A 23,274-nucleotide genomic window follows, 5' to 3' on the forward strand; every position below is an offset into this window, starting at 1 on the left:
TTTAGTGAATGTTTCTTACAGGTCTTAATACTATCCTCTAAATTCTCAAAGTAGGCTTATATTGTTTGACAACATAGTGGCCTGAATGATACATCTGCAAGTAAGAAAAGTGAAACATCCCATGTGTAGTCTTGCTTATGTTGTCAGAAGAAAGAATGCCACTCTACAGTAACTGTGGGAAGACACTATCCTAATTGTAAAGTCCCACATTCCACGTTATTTCAGTGCCATCTGGTGGTGCTGTAGCCTAATCGAAACAGGTTTTTGCAGATTTGTCACAGATTTTTTTCAATTTGTATGGAGATATCAGATAAAATAAAATGTTATTGTGTCAGTCATAACTGGTAATTGCATGGTTTGAACACATTTACATTTTGAGTTAGGCCTAACTAATCTATTAACATAAATTCTAGTAACATGATGTACAAAGAGCTGACCTTCCTTTAATATTTTGAAGTGTATAATAATAAGAACGTCACAGTCTATCTAAAAGAAGTTACTCAGACCAAAATGTTTTTCAACGTTTTGCAACGTTGTGGCCGTACGTTCCTTTGTAGCGTCAACGTTTCACTTGCAATGGCTTATGGGGCTGTACGTAGTCTTCGAATGTACGTCGATTAGCTATTATAGTTGAGAAGCTCTATACGTACACGTTCTTTCTTCAGCGTTGCGCTTTTCCACCAACAGACGATATTACGTTCTAGCTAGGAAAACAGGATTCAATAAAGAGTGGATAGCTCGTTGTATCACCATGGAGTCCTACGATATAATAGCAAATCAGCCTGTGGTGATTGATAATGTAAGTGGTTAACGTTAGCTAGCTCGCAAACAATTTGTAGCTGACCTTAGTAAAAAATAAATGCATCACTCGCTAACGTTAGTCTGCGGTTCAATGTGGTTGCTGTCTTGTTTATACACGTTAACTAGCTAGCTAACACTAGGTTGCTAGCAAGCTGATTAACGTACACTAGCTAACGTTACATTGACATTTTAGTAATTTAGCAGATGCTCTTATCAAATGGCTAGTTATATTATCCGTACTCTTAATCCCGAACGATGTAGCCACCGCTACAATTAGTCCATTAATTAGATAACTAAAGCTAGCCAGGTGGGTTTCAGTGGATGGGTGGGACAACCACATATTTCAGTCATATAGCTACCGTAGTACTATAATTTAGCTAAGTAGCTACATTTACCTCAATAAACTTGCGAGCTAACGTTAGTATCAGCAAAGTCCGTGTTCATAGGGGAAAACACGGTTCTTTTGCAAACAATTTCATTTGCTAGTTACATAAATATAAACGTAACATCAACAATTTCAAAGATTTTACTGAGTTAGTTCATATAAGAAAATCAGTCAATTGAAATAAATTCATTAGACCCTAATCTATGGATTTCACATGATTTGGAATACAGATTTGCATCTGTTAGTCACAGATACCTTAAACAAAACAAAAAAATATGGGTGTGGATTAGAATACCTGTCAGTATCTGGTGTGACCACCGTTTGCCTAAGCAACAAATCTCCTTCGCAGAGTTGATCAGGCTGATTGTGGCCTGTGGAATGTTGTCCCACTCCTCTACAATGGCTGAATTAAGTTTCTGGATATTGGCGGGAACTGGAGCAAGCTGTTGTAAATATCGATTCAGAGCATGCCAAACTTGCTCAATGGGTGACATGTTTGGTGAGTATGCAGGCCATGGAAGAACTGGGACATTTTCAGCTTCCAGCAATTGTGTACAGATCCTTGCGACACGGGGCACTCCAAGCATTATCAGGCTGAAACATGAGGTAATGGAGGCAGATGAATGGCACAACAATGGGCCTCAGGATCTCGTCACGGTATATTGCTGTCGAGAAAATGCAATCGTGTTCATTGTCCGTAGTTTGTCTGCCCATACCATAACCCCAACGCCACCATGGGGCACTCTGTTCACAACGTTGACATCCGCAAACCGCTCGCCCACACGATGCCATACACTCTGCCATCTGCCCTGTACAGTTGAAACCACGATTAATCTGCGAAGAGCACACTTCTCCAGCGTGACAGTCGAAGGTGAGCATTTGCCCACTGAAGTCAGTCACAACGCCAAACTGCATTCAGGACAAGACCCTTGTGAGGACGATGAGCTTCCCTTAGGTTGTGCAAACCCACAGTTTCATCAGCTGTCCGGGTGGCTGGTCTCAGACGATCTCGCAGTTTAAGAAGCTGGATGTGGAGGCCCTGGGCTGGTGTGGTTACACGTGGTTGTGAGGCCGGTTGGACATACTGAAAAATTCTCTAAAATTACGTTAGAGGAAGCTTGTGGTAGAGAAATTAACGTTAAATTATCTGGCAACAGCTCTGGTGGACATTCCTGCAGTCAGCATGCCAATTGCATCCTCACTCAAAACTTGAAACATTTGTAACATTGTGTTGTGTGACTACTCTACATTTTATTTGCCTTTTATTGTCCCCAGCACAAGGTGCACCTACATATGCAATGATCATTCTGTTTCATCAGCTTCTTGATATGCCACACATGTCAGGTGGATGAATTATCTTGGCAAATTAGAAATTCTCACTGACAGGGATGTAAACAAATTTGTTGCAATTGTAAGCAAAATTAGTTTTTTGTGCATATGGAACATTTCTGGGGTCTTTTATTTCAGCTCATAAAACATGCGACCAACAATTGTTGCGTTTATATTTTTGTTCTGTGTAGATGAGGTAAATTAGCTAAAGCCAGAGAGAGAAATATTTGCTGAAGCCTCAGACTAGTTTTGCTCATCAGTCAGTAATTTCGTCTCGCTAGCTAAAATCTACTATAGCAGTTGGGAATGTGGGTGGTAACCAAGCTAACCTATAACTAACAGTTAGCTAACGGACGGTTGCATCCCCGACCCATCCTCATCCCTATGCTAACCAGGGAAAGCTCACAGTCAAACATTAGCTATTATCTTGTTTGTCAGGGTGAGCTATCTAGCCAGCTATAATTAAGACGTGAGCAATGAAAGAAAGGACATGAATGAGGAAATTAGTTAATCTTGAGTGGATAATTAGCTCATCTAGGTTAGATTATCAGTTTCCGCTTCAGGCTACTTGAAATCAGCATCATTGGGAAATTAAAGAAAGCTTAATTTACTTGTGCATCATTGTGTTACTGACCGTAGTCAAGCATTAGAGTACAATAATTGTGATGAACAACAAGGAAAATACTTTTTACTTCTGATATTGGGGTCTGATACAGTAGTTTATAGGATTCCTGCGTGCTGGTGTTTCCCCCTCAGCACTGTCTCATGACATCACTATACAAACAAGCTGAACAGATGGTGTCAGAGACACCCTCGGCCTCTATAATAAATTAGTTAATTTATGTAGCTAGCTTGCAAGGGGCCACATTTGGATTTTCTTACTTTCTGTTTCAGGGCTCTGGTGTTGTTAAAGCTGGTTTTGCAGGAGACCAGATCCCCAAATACTGCTTTCCAAACTAGTAAGATCAAACACCTTCAGCCATCTCAACGCTATAATATTAAATACCTACAGTGCCTTCAGAAAGTATTCACATATTGTTACAGCCTGAATTTGAAATTGATTAAATGTAGATTTTTTTTGTCTTTTGGGCTTACCTACAATAAATTCACCCTAATGTCAAAGTGGAATTATGTTTTTAGAAATTTTTACAAATTAATTTTAAAATGAAAGCTGAAATATCTTGAGTATTCAACCCCTTTGTTATGTCAAGCCTAAGTAAGTTCAGGAGTAAAATTGTTTTTAACAAGTCCCATAATACACAAAGTTGCATGGACTCTGTGTGCAATAATAGTGTTTAACATGATTTTTGAATGACTACCTCATACATGCATTATATGTAATGTCCCCCAGTCGAGTAGTGAATTTCAAACACAGATTCAACCGCAAAGACCAGGGAGGTTTCCCTGTGCCTTGCAACGAAGGCCACCTATTGGTGAAATTGAAATAAAACGGACGTTGAATGTCTTTGAGCATGGTGAAGTTATAAATTACACTTTAGATGGTGTATACACCCAGTCACCTACAAAGATACAGGCGTCCTTCCCAACTCAGTTGCCAGACATCTCACCATGAGGTGACTTTTTAAAACGGTTAGTTTCATAGCTGTGGTAGGAGAACTGAAGATGGCTCAACAACATTGTAGTTACTCCACAAAACTAACCTAATTGGAAGAAAAGGAAGCCTCAAACACAAGGCCACATCCCCACTGGAGTTGCTTACCAAGAAGACAGTGAATTAAATCTGATTGAAAATCTATGGCAAGACTTGAGAATAAGTCAAGGGGTATTCATATTTTCTTGAGGCCCTGTAATGTATTTTACTGAAATGCTTTGATTAAATTAAAGTATGTAATATAATCCATGTCTTTACCTTTTAGTGTGGGTCGTCCAAAGCATGTTCGGGTGATGGCAGGTGCGCTGGAGGGAGATCTCTTCATTGGCCCAAAAGCAGAGGTATGTACAGTTGTTTCTAAGACCGATTTCCATGGCCCTATTGTGTAACTCATAATGTAGGCTAATGGGCTTCATGGTGTATGCTTATATTTAGGCCGTTATGACACTGAAGCTGTATTTTTAAACAATAATATAGTTATGGCCATTATTCCCAACACCTGTTGATCTCCATGTGATTGTAGGAACACAGGGGACTTCTGTCTGTGCGGTACCCTATGGAGCATGGTATTGTTAAGGACTGGAATGACATGGAGCGCATCTGGCAATATGTGTACTCTAAGGAGCAACTACAGACCTTCTCTGAAGAGGTATTTTTCTCTTGTTTCTGTGACACACATTCTGGGTACTTTTAATTAGATCATGAGACGTAAGTAAGCATTTCACTGTATGGTCTACACATGTTGTATTTGGCGTACGTAACAAATGACATTTGATTTTAGATGTTTTTTTCTCTCAGGGTTTCTTAAAAGGTGAATATGAATGTGGGGTTTTGTTTTTAACTGTTTAACTGCATTGACTTTCTTTTCCATCTCTCCTAATGTTCTTTAGCATCCTGTGCTTTTAACAGAGGCCCCCTTAAACCCAAGTAAAAACCGTGAGCGTGCAGCAGAGGTGTTCTTTGAGACCTTCAATGTACCAGCGCTCTTCATCTCCATGCAGGCAGTATTAAGCTTGTAAGTTTGTCTGTCCTCTGTAGCTCGCTATCTTCCCCTTTGTTTGCCAGGGTAATGTTGGACATACCAGAACATTACAAAATTAATTCTCCAGAGGTTGAAAATCCAGGCTAATATGGCATGTATAATGCATTAATAACTGTAGAGATATAAAAAATGATGTAATAATCATTAGCATAAACAGTGGAACAGTTTTGAATATCTCTTTGGATATTGCAGATATGCCACAGGGCGGACAACAGGAGTGGTGCTGGATGCTGGTGATGGGGTAACCCATGCTGTGCCCATCTATGAAGGCTTTGCCATCCCTCATTCTATCATGCGGGTGGACATTGCTGGGCGGGATGTCTCACGCTACCTACGCCTGCTACTGCGCAAGGAAGGCTATGACTTCCACACTTCAGCTGAGTTTGAGGTTGTGCGGACTATCAAAGAGGTATGGATGGGGAGATTGTGTTAAGTTTTTGATGGGGTAAAATGTGACAATTCTAGTCAAATAGTTTTAATCTTCTGGGCTGTCAAAGTTGATGTGTTAATAACGCGTGACATGTTTATCGGCGTACATTTTTTTTATTCCATTCATTGCGAGTCCATTTCGTCACCATGCTAGAAGTTTTAAGTGCATCTGTTTCCACACAGATCTTTTTAAGGGGAAACGCGGCTACAGCAAAGATGGTACAGTTGATGCTTGCGCCTTTATGTTGCTATGCCCCTAACCAAAATAATGTAAAAGTTACTCCCAATATTACCGGAGCTATTTTTTTTTTTTCTGCCCCAGATTCATGTGCATATCATGGGCCGTTTTGAACTACTCCTGGGCTGCTATTTTTTTGGTTTGATAACAAACATTGTTTAGCTAGCTAGTCATGTTACCTTGCTAGCTAGCAACCTGATAATTTGACCAATGCACATACAGTGCCTTGCGAAAGTATACGGCCCCCTTGAACTTTGCAACCTTTTTCCACATTTCAGGCTTCAAACATAAAGATATAAAACTGTATTTTTTTGTGAAGAATCAACAACAAGTGGGACACAATCATGAAGTGGAACGACATTTATTGGATATTTCAAACTTTTTTAACAAATCAAAAACTGAAAAATTGGGCGTGCAAAATTATTCAGCCCCCTTAAGTTAATACTTTGTAGCGCCACCTTTTTCTGCGATTACAGCTGTAAGTCGCTTGGGGTATGTCTCTATCAGTTTTGCACATCGAGAGACTGACATTTTTTCCCATTCCTCCTTGCAAAACAGCTCGAGCTCAGTGAGGTTGGATGGAGAGCATTTGTGAACAGCAGTTTTCAGTTCTTTCCACAGATTCTCAATTGGATTCAGGTCTGGACTTTGACTTGGCCATTCTAACACCTGGATATGTTTATTTTTGAACCATTCCATTGTAGATTTTGCTTTATGTTTTGGATCATTGTCTTGTTGGAAGACAAATCTCTGTCCCAGTCTCAGGTCTTTTGCAGACTCCATCAGGTTTTCTTCCAGAATGGTCCTGTATTTGGCTCCATCCATCTTCCCATCAATTTTAACCATCTTCCCTGTCCCTGCTGAAGAAAAGCAGGCCCAAACCATGATGCTGCCACCACCATGTTTGACAGTGGGGATGGTGTGTTCAGGGTGATGAGCTGTGTTGCTTTTACGCCAAACATAACGTCTTGCATTGTTGCCAAAAAGTTCAATTTTGGTTTCATCTGACCAGAGCACCTTCTTCCACATGTTTGGTGTGTCTCCCAGGTGGCTTGTGGCAAACTTTAAACAACACTTTTTATGGATATCTTTAAGAAATGGCTTTCTTCTTGCCACTCTTCCATAAAGGCCAGATTTGTGCAATATGCGACTGATTGTTGTCCTATGGACAGAGTCTCCCACCTCAGCTGTAGATCTCTGCAGTTCATCCAGAGTGATCATGGGCCTCTTGGCTGCATCTCTGATCAGTCTTCTCCTTGTATGAGCTGAAAGTTTAGCGGGACGGCCAGGTCTTGGTAGATTTCCAGTGGTCTGATACTCCTTCCATTTCAATATTATGGCTTGCACAGTGCTCCTTGGGATGTTTAAAGCTTGGTAAATCTTTTTGTATCCAAATCCGGCTTTAAACTTCTTCACAACAGTATCTCGGACCTGCCTGGTGTGTTCCTTGTTCTTCATGATGCTCTCTGCGCTTTTAACGGACCTCTGAGACTATCACAGTGCAGGTGCATTTATATGGAGACTTGATTACACACAGGTGGATTGTATTTATCGTCATTAGTCATTTAGGTCAACATTGGATCATTCAGAGATCCTCACTGAACTTCTGGAGAGAGTTTGCTGCACTGAAAGTAAAGGGCTGAATAATTTTGCACGCCCAATTTTTCAGTTTTTGATTTGTTAAAAAAGTTTGAAATATCCAATACATGTCGTTCCACTTCATGATTGTGTCCCACTTGTTGTTGATTCTTCACAAAAAAATACAGTTTTATATCTTTGTTTGAAGCCTGAAATGTGGCAAAATGTCACAAAGTTCAAGGGGGCCGAATACTTTCGCAAGGCACTGTATGTGGATGGCACAGGAAGAACTGAAGAGGAATATGCTACTCAAAAAGATGCTTCAAAGGTAGGCTGCATATGCAAGAGTGGTGTGAGTGAGAGGGCTGAATCTCAAACCGAACACTTGGCCCTTAACCCCTTTATCGAGAACCACTTGCTGTTGTGTTCGATAGTCAACACTCGGGTCTGCAAGTGTTTTGGCCAAAATGAGCATGTTGACAATGCACACTCAATGTCCCAACTGCCACTTGTCAATATTTAAAATTAATTTCCGAGCATTGTCTCCCACGACCTGTCTTGTAGTATGACTCACTTGCTATGAAACACGGACCTGGGGCAGACAGACACTCCCTCCTGTTCTCCCTGTTCACCCATGTCTGCGTGGCCACGCTCGTCTCATACTGAATGATCAACTCAACGACACAACCGTGGTAGGCTTGATTACCAACCATGACGAGACAGCCTACAGGGAGGAGGTGAGAGCCCTGGTGGAGTTGTGCCAGGAAATAACCTCTCCCTCAACGTCAATGAAACGAAGGAGCTGATTGTGTATGACGGGAAACAGCAGAGAGAGCACTTCCCCTTTCACATTGACTGGGCCGCAATGGAGAAGGTCAAAAGCTTAAAGTTTCTCGGTGTGCACACAACCTCGAATGGTCCCTTGAGTTCAGCACCTTTTCAATCTCAGGAGGCTGAAGAAATTTGGCCTGACCTTTAAGACCCTCAAACCTCTACAGCTGAAGTATGTTCTTGGGCACAGGGACTATGGTGGTCTGCTTGAAACATTTTGGTGTCACAGACTCGGATAGGGGGGGGTTGAAAATGTCAGTGAAGACACTAGCCAGTTGGTCTGCGCATGCTCGGAGTACACATCCTGGTAATCCGTCTGACCATGCGGCCTTGTGGATGTCGACCTGTTTTAAAGGTCTTACTCACGTTGGCTACGGAGAGCGCGATCACACTGTCGTCCGGAACATCTGGTGCTTGCATGCGTGGTTCAATGTTACTTGCTTCGAAGCGAGCGTTGAAATGATTTAGCTCGTCTGGTTGGCTCGTGTCACTGGGCAGCTCACGGCTATGCTTTCCTTTTGTAGTCCATAATAGTTTGCAAGCCCTGCCACATCCGACCTGCGTCTGAGCCGGTGTAGTACGATTCAATTTTAGTCCTGTTGTCGTGTCTTTGGCTATGCTGGATTAAGTGATATGACATGCTATTCTATAAATTCCTTTCTCCGTAATTAATATTACCTGATTGAGCTAATCACGTAAATGTAATTAACTATAGAGTCGGGGCACCACAAAATAATATTTATAAAGCTGTTATCTTCCGAATAAACTCTTAAAGACCTAGTAATATTTTACATCAATAGCAGTCAATATTAATCGTCACCTTAATTCAGTCTCATCTGAAAGTTGTACATTCTTGGTTATCTTCACAAACTCTGGCTAACCAGTTTAATCAGCAATACAAAATTGGGTTGAATGATTTATTTACTAAATACCTAACTAATCACACAGAATGACATATACACAGAATGAATTATACCTTGATTACAAATTACGTCATAAAGGAAAACGTCCCTAGCGGGCGGAACAGATATTACAGCTGGTTACACAAAAGAAAATGGGCTGGGTTTGAGTGAAAGAGCGGGAAGACTGAGGGACAAAGGGAGAAGCTGTGCTATCGTAAATACAGTATCTTATGCATTCTAAATTACCGCCCATTTGGAAAAGGAAAATGCCATAAATATTTCCTCTGAGCTGCGCTTTGGTAGGTTGGTGATAGATGGAAGGCCGTGTTGCCAAACCGAGTTCTTTGTCCTTTGAAGAATGTCTCTGGTGGTCAATTGGATACGTTGTAGTAACGTCGTTGTGTTGTAGACGGGATACTGTCTGTTCTTTCCTAGCCCGCGTTTGCAGCTGCTGTTGCTAACTCAACGGCTAGGAGGTATCACTTCTGCAGTGAATAAGAGTTCAACGTTCATACCATTCGCAACCAAAGCTCACGCTGAGGTTGGCTTAGTTCTGTAGTTGACATGTTAGTCCTTTTAACGCAGAGGCTGCAGACCTCACATACTTGGAACAGGTTACATTTTCGTCAAGGCTTTATATAGTGGAGCGAGAAGGGTGTGTTATAACCCATGTCTCTTCACAGGGGCGGACCACTGATTGAGCAGAGCCCTAACCTTATGAAAACCTTTGGAAGCTAAAATTACATTTCATCTCTTCACCAATAATTTTATATTCAAACATTTAAATTGAACAACCGTTCCATGTGAATCCGATAACTCTGTGTAGACTTTCCACTGTAGAGTTTGTCATCCTATCATCGATGAGAATGTCTCAGATGACAACCGAACTGACATCATATTCATTAAGTACCACCGCATATGTTCAATTGGTCGGATTACCAGAATATAGTTCATTTCCCCCCACCTTCTGATGTTCCCGTAATCTCTATTCTGAAAGCCAAGGGGTTTTCAAATGTCACATCAGTAGGGTAGAGAGATGAAAAAGGGGGGAAGAGGTATTTATGACTGTCATAAACTTACCCCCAGGCCAACGTCATGACACTGTATTAACGCTTTGCCTGTTTTGATGGTTCGTCAGAGGGCGTAGCGGGATTTCTTATAAACGTCCGGGTTAGAGTCCCGCTCCTTGAAAGTGGCAGCTCTACCCTTTAGCTCAGTGCAGATGTTGCCTGTAATCCATGGTTTCTGGTTGGGGTATGGTCACTGTGGGGACGACGTCATCGATGCCCTTATAGATGTGGTGTGCTCCTTTGTAATGATCATGCTGTTTACTCAGCTTGTTGATATGCCACACCTGTCAGGTGGATGGATTGTCTTGGCAAAAGAGAAATTCTCACTAACAGAAGTTAACATATTTGTGCACAATATTTTAGAGAAATAAGCTTTTTGTGTGTTGAAAATGTCTCTGATCTTTTGTTTCAGATCATGAAACATGGGACCAACACTTTCCATGTTCCACTTATATTTTTGTTCCGTGTATATTTATATTCCTCACTCTATTTTATAATTTCTTTATATTTTGGATTGTTTTGTATTGCTTGGTACAAAACAATTACTGCACTTTGAGCTAGAAACAAAAGTATTTCGCTGCACCTGTCATAACATCTGCATATCTGTGTATGTGACCAATAAACTTGATTTTATTTGATTGAGAATACCTGAAGTTTTAAAAGTACTTAAAGGTGTGTGTGTGTGTGAGGCGGTTGGTGCAGTTTAAGATGAGGGAGGGCGATATTATTATTTTTTCTCGTAACCATGGCCTTATTTCTATTACAGCATATTGGATGATTGTCATTCATATTCCATTTACCCCGTTCAATTTAACATTTATAGTCTACTACATGATACTGTAATTTTTCCTATACCCATCATGAGGGTTGCTACAACCTAGCCTATGAATTAAAGTTTACAACTTAATTGCACACAGGTCGAGAGAAATTTGAGGTGATACATGGACAGACAGTGACACATTCAATACCGCCTTCTACACTTTTGCCTGCATCTAGCTGATCTAGGGTGTAAGGATTAGTCCAACATTTGCAAACAAGTTACTATTGGAGAAATCAGGTATGTTTATCTTGATTTCGTTTAGTTTGCATCACTCTTTTTGAGACTGGTGTTTTAGTAGGGTAAACCAGCTAGCTAGCTACATTTGCTAGCTAAGTGGGGGAAAAAATACGAAACAGTTCTCTCTTTTGCTTTATTTTTTAATAAATTAATTTGTTCAAAACTGTTCAGCCATTGTCTATCTCTCTTTGCGTCAACTCCTCACCACATTTTATGTTCTGCAGTGCTAGCTAGCTGCAGTTTATGTTTTCAGTACTTTCATTGGGTGGACATGTCATTTCATACTGCAAGAGCTCTGATAGGTTGGAGGACGTTCTTCCGGAAGTTGTCAATATTACTGTGGAAGTCTGTGGAAGGTGGTGAGAACCATGAGCCTCCTGTGTTTTGTATTGAAGTCCATGTACCCAGAGGAGGACGGAAGCTAGCTGTCCTTTGGCTACACGATGGTGCTACCCTACAGAGTGCTGTTGTGGCTACTGTAGACATTCAATACAAAACAGTAAGCTTAAATCAGTTAATTGGTAGCGTGTGTGAATGTACAGTGGGGCAAAAAGTATTGTCAGCCACCAATTGTGCAAGTTCTCCCACTGAAATTACAGGCCTCTCCTTTTTATCATAGGTACACTTCAACTATGACAGAAAAAAATTGAAAGAAATCCAGAAAATCACAAAGTAGGATTTTTAATGAATTTATTTGCAAATTATGGTGGAAAATAAGTATTTGGTCAATAACAAAAGTTTCTCTCAATACTTTGTTATATACCCTTTGTTGGCAATGACAGAGGTCAAACGTTTTCTGTAAGTCTTCACAAGGTTTTCACACACTGTTGCGGGTATTTTGGCCCATTCCTCCATGCAGATCTCCTCTAGAGCAGTGATGTTTTGGGGCTGTTGCTGGGCAACACGGACTTTCAACTCCGTCCAAAGATTTTCTATGGGGTTGAGATCTGGAGACTGGCTAGGCCACTCCAGGACCTTGAAATGCTTCTTACGAAGCCACTCCTTTGTTGCCCGGTGTGTTTGGGATCATTGTCATGCTGAAAGACCCAGCCACGTTTCATCTTCAATGCCCTTGCTGATGGAAGGAGGTTTTCACTCAAAATCTCACGATACATGGCCCCATTCATTCTTTCCTTTACACGGATCAGTCGTCCTGGTCCCTTTGCAGAAAAACAGCCCCAAAGCATGATGTTTCCACCCCCATGCTTCACAGTAGGTATGGTGTTCTTTGGATGCAACTCGGCATTCTTTGTCTTCCAAACACGACAAGTTGAGTTTTTACCAAAAAGTTATATTTTGGTTTCATCTGACCATATGACATTCTCCCAATCTTCTTCTGGATCATCCAAATGCTCTCTAGCAAACTTCAGACGGGCCTGGACATGTACTGGCTTAAGCAAGGGGACACGTCTGGCACTGCAGGATTTGAGTCCCTGGCGGCGTAGTGTGTTACTGATGGTAGGCTTTGTTACTTTGGTCCCAGCTCTCTGCAGGTCATTCACTAGGTCCCCCCGTGTGGTTCTGGGATTTTTGCTCGCCGTTCTTGTGATCATTTTGACCCCACGGGGTGAGATCTTGCGTGGAGCCCCAGATCGAGGGAGATTATCAGTGGTCTTGTATGTCTTCCATTTCCTAATAATTGCTCCCACAATTGATTTCTTCAAACCAAGCTGCTTACCTATTGCATATTCAGTCTTCCCAGCCTGGTGCAGGTCTACCATTTTGTTTCTGGTGTCCTTTGACAGCTCTTTGGTCTTGGCCATAATGGAGTTTGGAGTGTGACTGTTTGAGGTTGTGGACAGGTGTCTTTTATACTGATAACAAGTTCAAACAGGTGCCATCAATACAGGTAACGAGTGGAGGACAGAGGAGCCTCTTAAAGAAGGAGTTACAGGTCTGTGAGAGCCAGAAATATTGCTTGTTTGTAGGTGACCAAATACTTATTTTCCACCATAATTTGCAAATAAATTCATTAAAAATCCTACAATGTGTTTTTCTCATTTTGTCTGTAGTTGAAGTGTACCTATGATGAAAATTACAGGCCTCTCATCTTTTTAAGTGGGAGAACTTGCGCAATTGGTGGCTGACTAAATACTTTTTTGCCCCACGTATGTATGTGTATATACAGTGCCTTGCGAAAGTATTCGGCCCCCTTGAACTTTGCGACCTTTTGCCACATTTCAGGCTTCAAACATAAATATATAAAACTGTATTTTTTGTGAAGAATCAACAAGTGGGACACAATCATGAAGTGGAACGACATTTATTGGATTTTTCAAACTTTTTTAACAAATCAAAAACTGAAAAATTGGGCGTGCAAAATGATTCAGCCCCCTTAAGTTAATACTTTGTAGCGCCACCTTTTGCTGCGATTACAGCTGTAAGTCTCTTGGGGTATGTCTCTATCAGTTTTGCACATCGAGAGATTGAAATTTTTTCCCATTCCTCCTTGCAAAACAGCTCGAGCTCAGTGAGGTTGGATGGAGAGCATTTGTGAACAGCAGTTTTCAGTTCTTTCCACAGATTCTCGATTGGATTCAGGTCTGGACTTTGACTTGGCCATTCTAACACCTGGATATGTTTATTTTTGAACCATTCCATTGTAGATTTTGCTTTATGTTTTGGATCATTGTCTTGTTGGAAGACAAATCTCTGTCCCAGTCTCAGGTCTTTTGCAGCCTCCATCAGGTTTTCTTCCAGAATGGTCTTGTATTTGGCTCCATCCATCTTCTCATCAATTTTAACCATCTTCCCTGTCCCTGCTGAAGAAAAGCAGGCTGAAACCATGATGCTGCCACCACCATGTTTTACAGTGGGGATGGTGTGTTCAGCTGTGTTGCTTTTACGCCAAACATAACGTTTTGCATTGTTGCCAAAAAGTTCAATTTTGGTTTCATCTGACCAGAGCACCTTCTTCCACATGTGTGGTGTGTCTCCCAGGTGGCTTGTGGCAAACTTTAATCGACACTTTTTATGGATATCTTTAAGAAATGGCTTTCTTCTTGCCACTCTTCCATAAAGGCCAGATTTGTGCAATATACGACTGATTGTTGTCCTATGGACAGAGTCTCCCACCTCAGCTGTAGATCTCTGCAGTTCATCCAGAGTGATCATGGGCCTCTTGGCTGCATCTCTGATCAGTCTTCTCCTTGTATGAGCTGAAAGTTTAGAGGGACGGCCAAGTCTTGGTAGATTTGCAGTGGTCTGATACTCCTTCCATTTCAATATTATGGCTTGCACAGTGCTCCTTGGGATGTTTAAAGCTTGGTAAATCTTTTTGTATCCAAATCTGGCTTTAAAATTCTTCACAACAGTATCTCGGACCTGCCTGGTGTGTTCCTTGTTCTTCATGATGCTCTCTGCGCTTTTAACGGACCTCTGAGACTATCACAGTGCAGGTGCATTTATACGGAGACTTGATTACACACAGGTGGATTGTATTTATCGTCATTAGTCATTTACGTCAACATTGGATCATTCAGAGATCCTCACTGAACTTCTGGAGAGAGTTTGCTGCACTGAAAGTAAAGGGGCGGAATAATTTTGCACGCCCAATTTTTCAGTTTTTGATTTGTTAAAAAAGTTTGAAATATCCAATACATGTCGTTCCACTTCATGATTGTGTCCCACTTGTTGTTGATTCTTCACAAAAAAATACAGTTTTATATCTTTATGTTTGAAGCCTGAAATGTGGCAAAAGGTCGCAAAGTTCAAGGGGGCCGAATACTTTTCGCAAGGCACTGTATATATATTATACTGGTAAAAAATCACATCACAAAAGTGCGTACATGTCTCACATTTTTGTAAATATTTGAGTACATCTTTTCATGTGACAACACTGAAGAAGAAGTAGTGAGTGTACAGCTTGTATAGCAGTGTAAATTTGCAGTCCCCTCAAAATAACTCAACACACAGCCATTATTGTCTAAACCGCTGGCAACAAAAGTGATTACACCCCCCAATTTGGAAAATGTCCAAATTGGGCCCAATTAGCCATTTTCCCTCCCCGGTGTCATGTTACTCGTTAGTGTTACTAGGTCTCAGGTGTGAATGGGGAGCAGGTGTGTCAAATTTGGTGTCATCGCTCTCATACTGACTGGTCACTGGAAGTTCAACATGGCACCTCATGGCAAAGAACTCTCTGAAGATCTGAAAAAAATAATTGTTGCTCTACATAAAGATGGCCTGGGCTATAAGAAAATTGCCAAGACGCTGAAACTGAGTTGCAATACGGTGGCCAAGACCATACAGCGGTTTAACTGGACAGGTTCCACTCAGAACAGGCCTCGCCATGGTCGACCAAAGAAGTTGAGTGCACGTGCTCAGCGTCATATCCAAATGTTGTCTTTGGGAAATAGACGTTTGAGTGCTGCCAGCATTGCTGCAGAGGTTGAAGGGGTGGGGGGTCAGCCTGACAGTGCTCAGACCATACGCCGTACACTGCATCAAATTGGTCTGCATGGCCGTCGTCCCAGAAGGAAGCCACTTTTAAAGATGATGCACAAGAATGCCCGCAAACAGTTTGTTGAAGACAAGCAGACTAAGGACATGGATTACTGGAACCATGTCCTGTGGTCTGATGAGACCAAGATAAACTTATTTGGTTCAGATGGTGTCAAGCATGTGTGGCGGCAACCAGGTGAGGATTACAGACAAGTGTGTCTTGCCTACAATCATGCTTGGTGGTGGGAGTGTCATGGTCTGGCGCTGCACGAGTGCTGCCGGCACTCTGCACACATCAACAACTGACACCCACGAAGCATCGTTACCCATCGCTCCACAAAAGCCGCGGCCCTTGCAGAGCAAGGGGAACAGCTTCTTCAGGTCTCAGAGCGAGTGACCGATTTGAAACACTATTAGCGCGCACCACCGCTAACTAGCTAGCCATTTCACATCGGTTACACTCACCCCCCTTTTGACCTCCTTTTCCGCAGCAACCAGTGATCCGGGTCATGGCATCAATGTAACAGTATAACTTTCGTCCGTCCCCTCGCCCCGACCCGAGCTCGAACCAGGGACCCTCTGCACAAATCAACAACAGCCACCCCCGAAGCATCATTACCCATCGCGCCACACGCAGAGCAAGGGCAACAACCGCTTCAGTCCCATCGCTAACTAGCTAGCCATTTCACATCGGTTACATGTATATCTGTATTTTATATATATATGTGTGTGTGTGTATATCTTATTATTAATTTAACTTAATAGTATTAGTATTATTTTAACTTAATATGATACACAATCTATTTAGTCTCAAATAAATATTTAAACATGTTACATTTTGTTTAAATAATGCAAAAACAGTGTTGGAGAAGAAAGTAAAAGTGCAGTATGTGCCATGTAAAAAAAGCTAACATTTTAAGTTCCTGGCTCAGAACATGAGAACATATGAAAGCTGGTGGTTCAATATTCCCAGTTAACCATACGGTTAACATACGGTGATCGCTACATAAATAGTCATATTAAACATTCATGAAAATACAAGTGTCTCACATGGGTCGAAAGCCTAGAATCTTGCTAATCCAACTGCGTTGTCAGATTTAAAAAAGGATTTACTGCGAAAGAATACGATGCGATTATCTGAGAACAAAGCCCCATTAAAAAAAAGCTATTTCAACCAGCACAGGCGTAACATCACAAATTGCAATAAAATAAATTGTTTCTTTGACGATCTTCCTCTGTTTGCAATCCCAATGCTCATTGTTACACAATGAATGGTCTTTTGTTTGATAAAATCTATTTTTATAGCCCAACACGAAACATTTTGTGTACCGCGTGTCGTGAATTCCGTCTCATTCCATTTTCGACGACACATTCGATGTAAATGCACACACTAAACGTGACTTTTCCAGTCATGTTTGGTTTCATTGCAATCAACTGGTTTGTTTGTAACACAACCAAACCTGATGGGTCATTTCGCGGGACGTATTGACTGAAAGAAACCGATTTGAAGACAAGTAATGACATCATTGTGCACCAATGATATGACCGCTGTTTCATTGATTGACTGTATTTTAACCCAATGACCACTGATCGTCTTGAAATGTAGCTGGGTAGATAGCCAATGAGCTGAGGTAAACGGCAATATGTAATGTTTATGTGTTGGAAGACCAACCCATGTAGTAAACTCCGGCGTAAGGAGGTTCATTCGCCATTGAAGATTCATACCGGAAGGAGCCACATGTTACGTACAGCGTTGTTTTGGTAAAGCGCATCTTCAGCTGTTTATATATCAATCCGTATGGCAACTAAGTCAGGGAAAGCTAAATCTAAGTCGAGATATACAGATGTACACACAATTTTAGAAGAAATTGATTGGGTAAGTGAGACAGAGATTGTTGGAGGACGATTCATTTAGCGATTCCCAAATGGAGGAATATTTTTTGAACAGAAAGGACATCGTTTTGGACTGGTAAGTTTTTCTCATGCCAATGCCGTTGTTTGAAATTAATAATATAAAATATTATTTGTGAAATGAAATAGCCTATTTGAGGCTGTTGAGGGGAGGGCAGGCCCACAACAATGGCCAAAGTGAAATGGAGACAGTAGATACAGCTGGTCTGTTGTAATATAATAAAGACAGTAGATCTAGCTGGTCTGTCATAATATAAATGAGACAGTAGATTTAGCAGGTCTATAATAATATATTCAACCTTATGTTCCCTGTACTTATATATATAATATATATATGTGTGTTTATTATACCTGATGATACAGGGCTCATATGTGAAACTATTCTAACTGAACATTTTCTTTCACAGTAACACTGACTCCGAATGGGAGCCCCCAGTGCCAAGGTGTCCATCCCCCACTGAAGCTGGTTCATCCAGCTCCTGCCACAAGTGGTGTTCATCTGCCCAAATGTATTTCTGCAGGCATGGATGTGCCTCAGGGCCAAAAGGGCACAGCATGGAGGCGTCGCTGTGTTCTTTGCAAAATGAAGTCCCCCATCACCTGCACCACATGCTTGGTGACCCTCTGCTTTACAGCAGAAAGATACTGCTATGGCACCTGGCATCAGCAGCACAATATTGTGTAGGACTGAGGGTCTTCCAAATATTGAAAGTGTTATTTTGTAAATGTATATTTTTTTTTTCATGTTTTTTCTCCATTTTTTCTGGGGGGGGGGGGGGGGGTGTTAAAATACCATTTTGGTATTTTGTGTATTGTTATTCCATTCAAAATGTATAACTTCACCAATTTGGCCACTTGGGTACATTTGGGATACTTGTGTGGGACACCTGGGTGACTTCATGATAAATGTCATGTAGCACACTCATTTTGGAAGTTATCATTCTGAAACTTTGCACAAGTACTGTTGCCCTCTTGTGTTTTTCACTGAAATTGTCCCCGTCATCCTATCTGAATGTTTGTTTTGTCTTGTTCATTTTAAGAGGACAAAAACATATGTTTTTTTCATTGTATTATCTAAACCAGATCTATTGTGTTATTCTCCTACATTCAATTCACATTTACACAAACTTCAGAGTGTTTTCTTTCAAATGAAACCAAGAATATGCATATCCTTGGTCCTGGTCCTGAGCTACAGGCAGTTAGATTTGGGTATGTCTTCAGGCGGAAATTGAAAAAAGTAGGGGGGTAGCTGTAAGAGGTTATTAAGAAGTTTTAGGTTGTAGGAATTATGACACGTCAACTATTTCTCTCTACCATTTGTATTTCCTATTCCTTTGACTATTGGATGTTCTTATAGGCACTTTAGTATTGCTAGCCTAATCTCTGGAGTTGATAGGCTTGAAGTCATAAACAGCGATGTGCCTCAAGCATTGCTAAGAGCTGCTGGCAAAGTCAGTAAAGTGCTGTTTGAATGAATGCTTACGAGCCTGCTGCTGCCTACCACCGCTCAGTCAGACTGCTCTATCAAATCATAGACTTAATTATAATATAGACACAGAAATACGAGCCATTAATATGGTCAAGTCCAGAAACTATCATTTCGAAAACAAAACGTTTATTCTTTCAGTGAAATACGGAGCCGTTCCTTTTTTATCGAACGGGTGGCAACCCTAAGTCTAAATAGTTCTGTTACATTGCACAACCTTCAATGTTATGTCATAATTATGTAAAATTCTGGCAAATTAGTTCACAGTTCACAACGAGCCAGGCGGCCCAAACTGTTGCATATACCCTGACTCTGCTTGCACTGAACGCAAGAGAACAAGCTAGTTAACCTAGTAATATCATCAACCATGTGTAGTTAACTAGTGATTTTGTGAAGATTTGTTTTTATAAGTTTAATGCTAGCTAGCAACTTACCTTGGCTCCTTGCAGCCACAAGGTCCTTTTGACACTGCACTCGCATAACATGTGGTCAGCTTGCCACGCAGTTTCCTCGTGGATTGCAATGTAATCAGGTCCAAAAAAGCTGATTACCGATTGTTATGAAAACTTGAAATCGGCCAATTAATTAATCGGTCGACCTCTAGAAGAAATCTTCCATTAGGGCCAAATTCAAATATTGTGATTAACTTGTTTGACAACCCCTACAATCTTCACAAGACACTCTGTCAGTCCTGTTATTTAGATTTTTGATTCAACCTTTGTCCTTGACATCTGTCACTTTTATCTTGTTTACCTCTGCAGAGAGCATGCTACCTATCTCTGAACCCACAGAAAGATGAAACCTTGGAGACAGAGAAGGCACAGTACACTCTTCCTGATGGCAGCACATTGGATGTGAGTCATTTTAGATGCATTCGCAACATGTATGGTTCTGAAAGTTGTTCAATATTGCTATTTTGACATGGCACGTAAACTTTTGTATTTATACCAAAGTATTGACAGCTTGTTATACCCTGTGTAGATTGGCCCTGCTCGATTCCGAGCCCCAGAGCTTCTTTTCCGTCCAGACCTGATAGGGGACGAGAGTGAAGGAATCCACGAGGTTCTGGCTTTTGCCATTCAGAAGTCAGACATGGACCTGCGACGTACACTCTTTTCCAACATTGTCCTCTCTGGGGGCTCCACTCTCCTCAAAGGTATTCATTAGAATTCTTTCCCACCAATTACATATTGAGGACTGGCAAACAACAAACGTTTCACTCCACTCCTTAAGCATTGGCTAATTGTCTTTATCTGTCCTTGTTTTACATGTTTTCTTTCCCTAAGGTTTTGGTGATCGATTGTTAAGTGAAGTGAAAAAGTTGGCACCCAAAGATGTGAAAATAAAGGTATTTGCTGCCCTAACCTTGGGGACTCCTTTACATATGTATGAGCAGCAATTTCAATGTATTAAATGTTTAATGTTGGTTCAACAATTATCATCCATTTCTGAACTAGTTGTGCTGTGTCACAGTCCATTTATTTCCCCGTGTTACTCTTTGTTAGATCTCTGCACCCCAAGAACGACTCTACTCCACGTGGATAGGGTAAGTAACATCATGTGATCAGCCACAGACTAAACAGATTAGTCTCTGTTTCCAGAGTTATGATCCTCTCTTGTTGCATGCTTGAAGGGGCTCCATCCTTGCGTCACTGGACACCTTCAAGAAGATGTGGGTGTCAAAGAAGGAGTATGAGGAAGACCGAGCACATGCCATCCATCGGAAGACCTTCTGAAGAGGTGGGCGGTGCTCCTATTATGCCCAAAAACCTCTGGTTCAAGTCCACCAACTACTCAACTACACCCCCTTCCCCATTACCCCTATGATAAGGAGAGTTCATGGCTCCCTATGGCATGCCTTCTACAGACTCCCCTCCACACGCCAAATGACGGGGACACTGGCCAGGACTGGCAAAGTGTTGGGCAGCCATTACCAGACAGACCCAGAACCTGTCCCAATGACAAGGCTTTAAGTTGCATCTCTTGATATTGTGGACTTTCCTTATTTTTAACATTTAAGCAAATTCTTTATTTATTCTACGATTTGTTATGCCCCATATGAAATGGATCATAAAATCCTTAACTTAATTAAATGGCAATGAAGGGGAACGTTCTGCTTTCCTTTGATGTATAGATTCAATTAAGAGATGTGTTTTTACCTTTTGGGTTTTGTTACTGTGGCACATTAAACATAGTGTGCAAAGACACCTTAAAGTTATTTCTTTATTTCCCACTGTCTGAATATCCATCAGCGTCTTTCAACTGTCCATCAGTGTCTTTTCAACTTACAAACCCAAGTTGATGTAAATTGTATTGAAAATATTTGATCGGTTTATCACCTGGTGCCATTTAATCAATGTTGTTAGGGAATTAAACATTAAATCTTGAGTGGACCACATGAGTTAAAAGCACTTTCAGTGTTGTGCTGATGGAGAATATTCTGACTGAATTCATGTTCCAAACCTGCATGGTTTGCTAAACTTTTAAACTGGACTGAAGGTGACATGACAATGGGTCGGTTGTCATGCTTTTTCTGGCAGATGTTTGCAAGCTAAACAGAATTGGTATTAGTGACTTCATTTTAGATCAAAATATGTATTGTGTTAGTTTCAAGGGTAATATTATTTTTTAATTGAGTTGTATATTGGAGCGTTGCTTGCACTTTATTTTAGTCAATTTAGTTACAATAAATGAGTGCACTCTGCTGGGATGTGATTATGTTTATTATGCTGAATACATTAGCAATGCTGATGCAATCTAAGATTTTGATTAAAATGGCAAAATAATATACATTTGCACTACCTTTTATTTTATCAGTTTCTTTGGTGTGGAAAAGGGGATCCTTGGGGTGTCCAACTCTGACATTGCGCCATTGAGGTTGAAATTTAAAATGGGTTTAAAAAGGGTTAAATTAGGGGTAGGGTTAAGTGTAATGACGTCCCAAGGATTCCAATTATCACCTACCATGGGTGTGTTCCACCAAAGATTATGAATATACTGAAAAGCCACATCTCTCCGCCCTAACAATTGGAGTCATCCATCCTCTGGATTGGTGGATACATCTCATTATTGTAATCCTTTTTTAAACACAAACTATATTTATATCGCAACTAGTTCTATAGCAGATTAGTAAAAGTTCCCTTCAGATTACCTTACTTTCAGTTATTTGAAAATGAAATAATCTCTAAAATATCACTATTTTTAAAACAAGCCATAGAAAGTTGTTTGCAATTTCAGTTTTATTCACCAGAAAAGACTAAACAAATATTAAAACAACTATTTTGGTTAAACTAAAATATACTAATTGATTTAAAAAATATATATTTTTAGATGATTTTTTAAATGGTATAATCTTTGTAAATAATATAAATAAAACTAGTGGAGTTGTCACACATGCAGTTAACAAAATATGAAAATATCTGCTCTAGAGATCATATGGAACTTGTCTGTCAGCCCTGCATTAAATACCAAAATTGGCAAAAGAAAATTGTGCTAAATAAAAATGTATGCTAGTTTAATTTAAGGACCAAAAATTGGACAGCTTCACAGTAGAGGTTTCAAAATAGTTGGAAGGAGATTTTCAATGTACAAAACAACACCAGAAATGTTTTTATTCAATTTAAATTATACTAAATTATTGCAACCAATAGAATGTTATACACTGCTCAAAAAAATAAAGGGAACAGTAAAATAACATCCTAGATCTGAATGAAATATTCTTATTAAATACTTTTTTCTTTACATAGTTGAATGTGCTGACAACAAAATCACAAAATTATCAATGGAAATCAAATTTATCAACCCATGGAGGTTTGGATTTGGAGTCACACTCAAAATTAAAGTGGAAAACCACACTACAGGCTGATCCAACTTTGATGTAATGTCCTTAAAACAAGTCCAAATGAGGCTCAGTAGTGTGTGTGGCCTCCATGTGCCTGTATGACCTCCATACAACGCCTGGGCATGCGCCTGATGACGTGGCGGATGGTCTCCTGAGGGATCTCCTCCCAGACCTGGACTAAAGCATCCGCCAACTCCTGGACAGTCTGTGGTGCAACGTGGCGTTGGTGGATGGAGCGAGACATGATGTCTCAGATGTGCTCAATTGGATTCAGGTCTGGGGAACGGGCGGGCCAGTCCATAGCATCAATGCCTTCCTC

The 23,274-nt window shown here is 40.7% G+C and overlaps 1 protein-coding gene across 2 annotated transcripts; it reads left to right on the forward strand.

Annotated features, from left to right (window-relative positions):
• Positions 1 to 601: 601 nt before the first annotated feature.
• Positions 602 to 21,897, forward strand: LOC110525631 (beta-centractin). 2 transcript variants are annotated; one of them, XM_021605921.2, is made up of 11 exons: positions 602 to 799; positions 3,410 to 3,474; positions 4,393 to 4,468; positions 4,651 to 4,776; positions 5,018 to 5,142; positions 5,362 to 5,578; positions 19,876 to 19,968; positions 20,096 to 20,270; positions 20,401 to 20,462; positions 20,620 to 20,660; positions 20,748 to 21,897. In XM_021605921.2, the coding sequence occupies exons 1-11, from the start codon at positions 752 to 754 to the stop codon at positions 20,848 to 20,850; spliced, it is 1,131 nt and encodes a 376-aa protein (XP_021461596.2). In that variant the 5' UTR covers positions 602 to 751; the 3' UTR covers positions 20,851 to 21,897. The 2 variants fall into 2 exon arrangements, with proteins under 2 accessions (XP_021461596.2, XP_021461597.2); XM_021605922.2 differs by lacking the exon at positions 3,410 to 3,474 and having other exon boundaries at positions 636 to 799.
• Positions 21,898 to 23,274: the final 1,377 nt, after the last annotated feature.

Source organism: Oncorhynchus mykiss, chromosome 6, assembly GCF_013265735.2.
Source record: "Oncorhynchus mykiss isolate Arlee chromosome 6, USDA_OmykA_1.1, whole genome shotgun sequence".
NCBI lineage: Eukaryota > Metazoa > Chordata > Actinopteri > Salmoniformes > Salmonidae > Oncorhynchus > Oncorhynchus mykiss.

Excerpts from the sequence above, each read along its gene's own strand:
- LOC110525631 (XM_021605921.2), top strand. The coding sequence starts at position 752 with ATGGAGTCCTACGATATAATAGCAAATCAGCCTGTGGTGATTGATAAT. Across the intron at positions 4,469-4,650 it reads TCATTGGCCCAAAAGCAGAG|GAACACAGGGGACTTCTGTC; the intron begins GTATGTACAGTT and ends ATGTGATTGTAG. Across the intron at positions 4,777-5,017 it reads TACAGACCTTCTCTGAAGAG|CATCCTGTGCTTTTAACAGA; the intron begins GTATTTTTCTCT and ends AATGTTCTTTAG.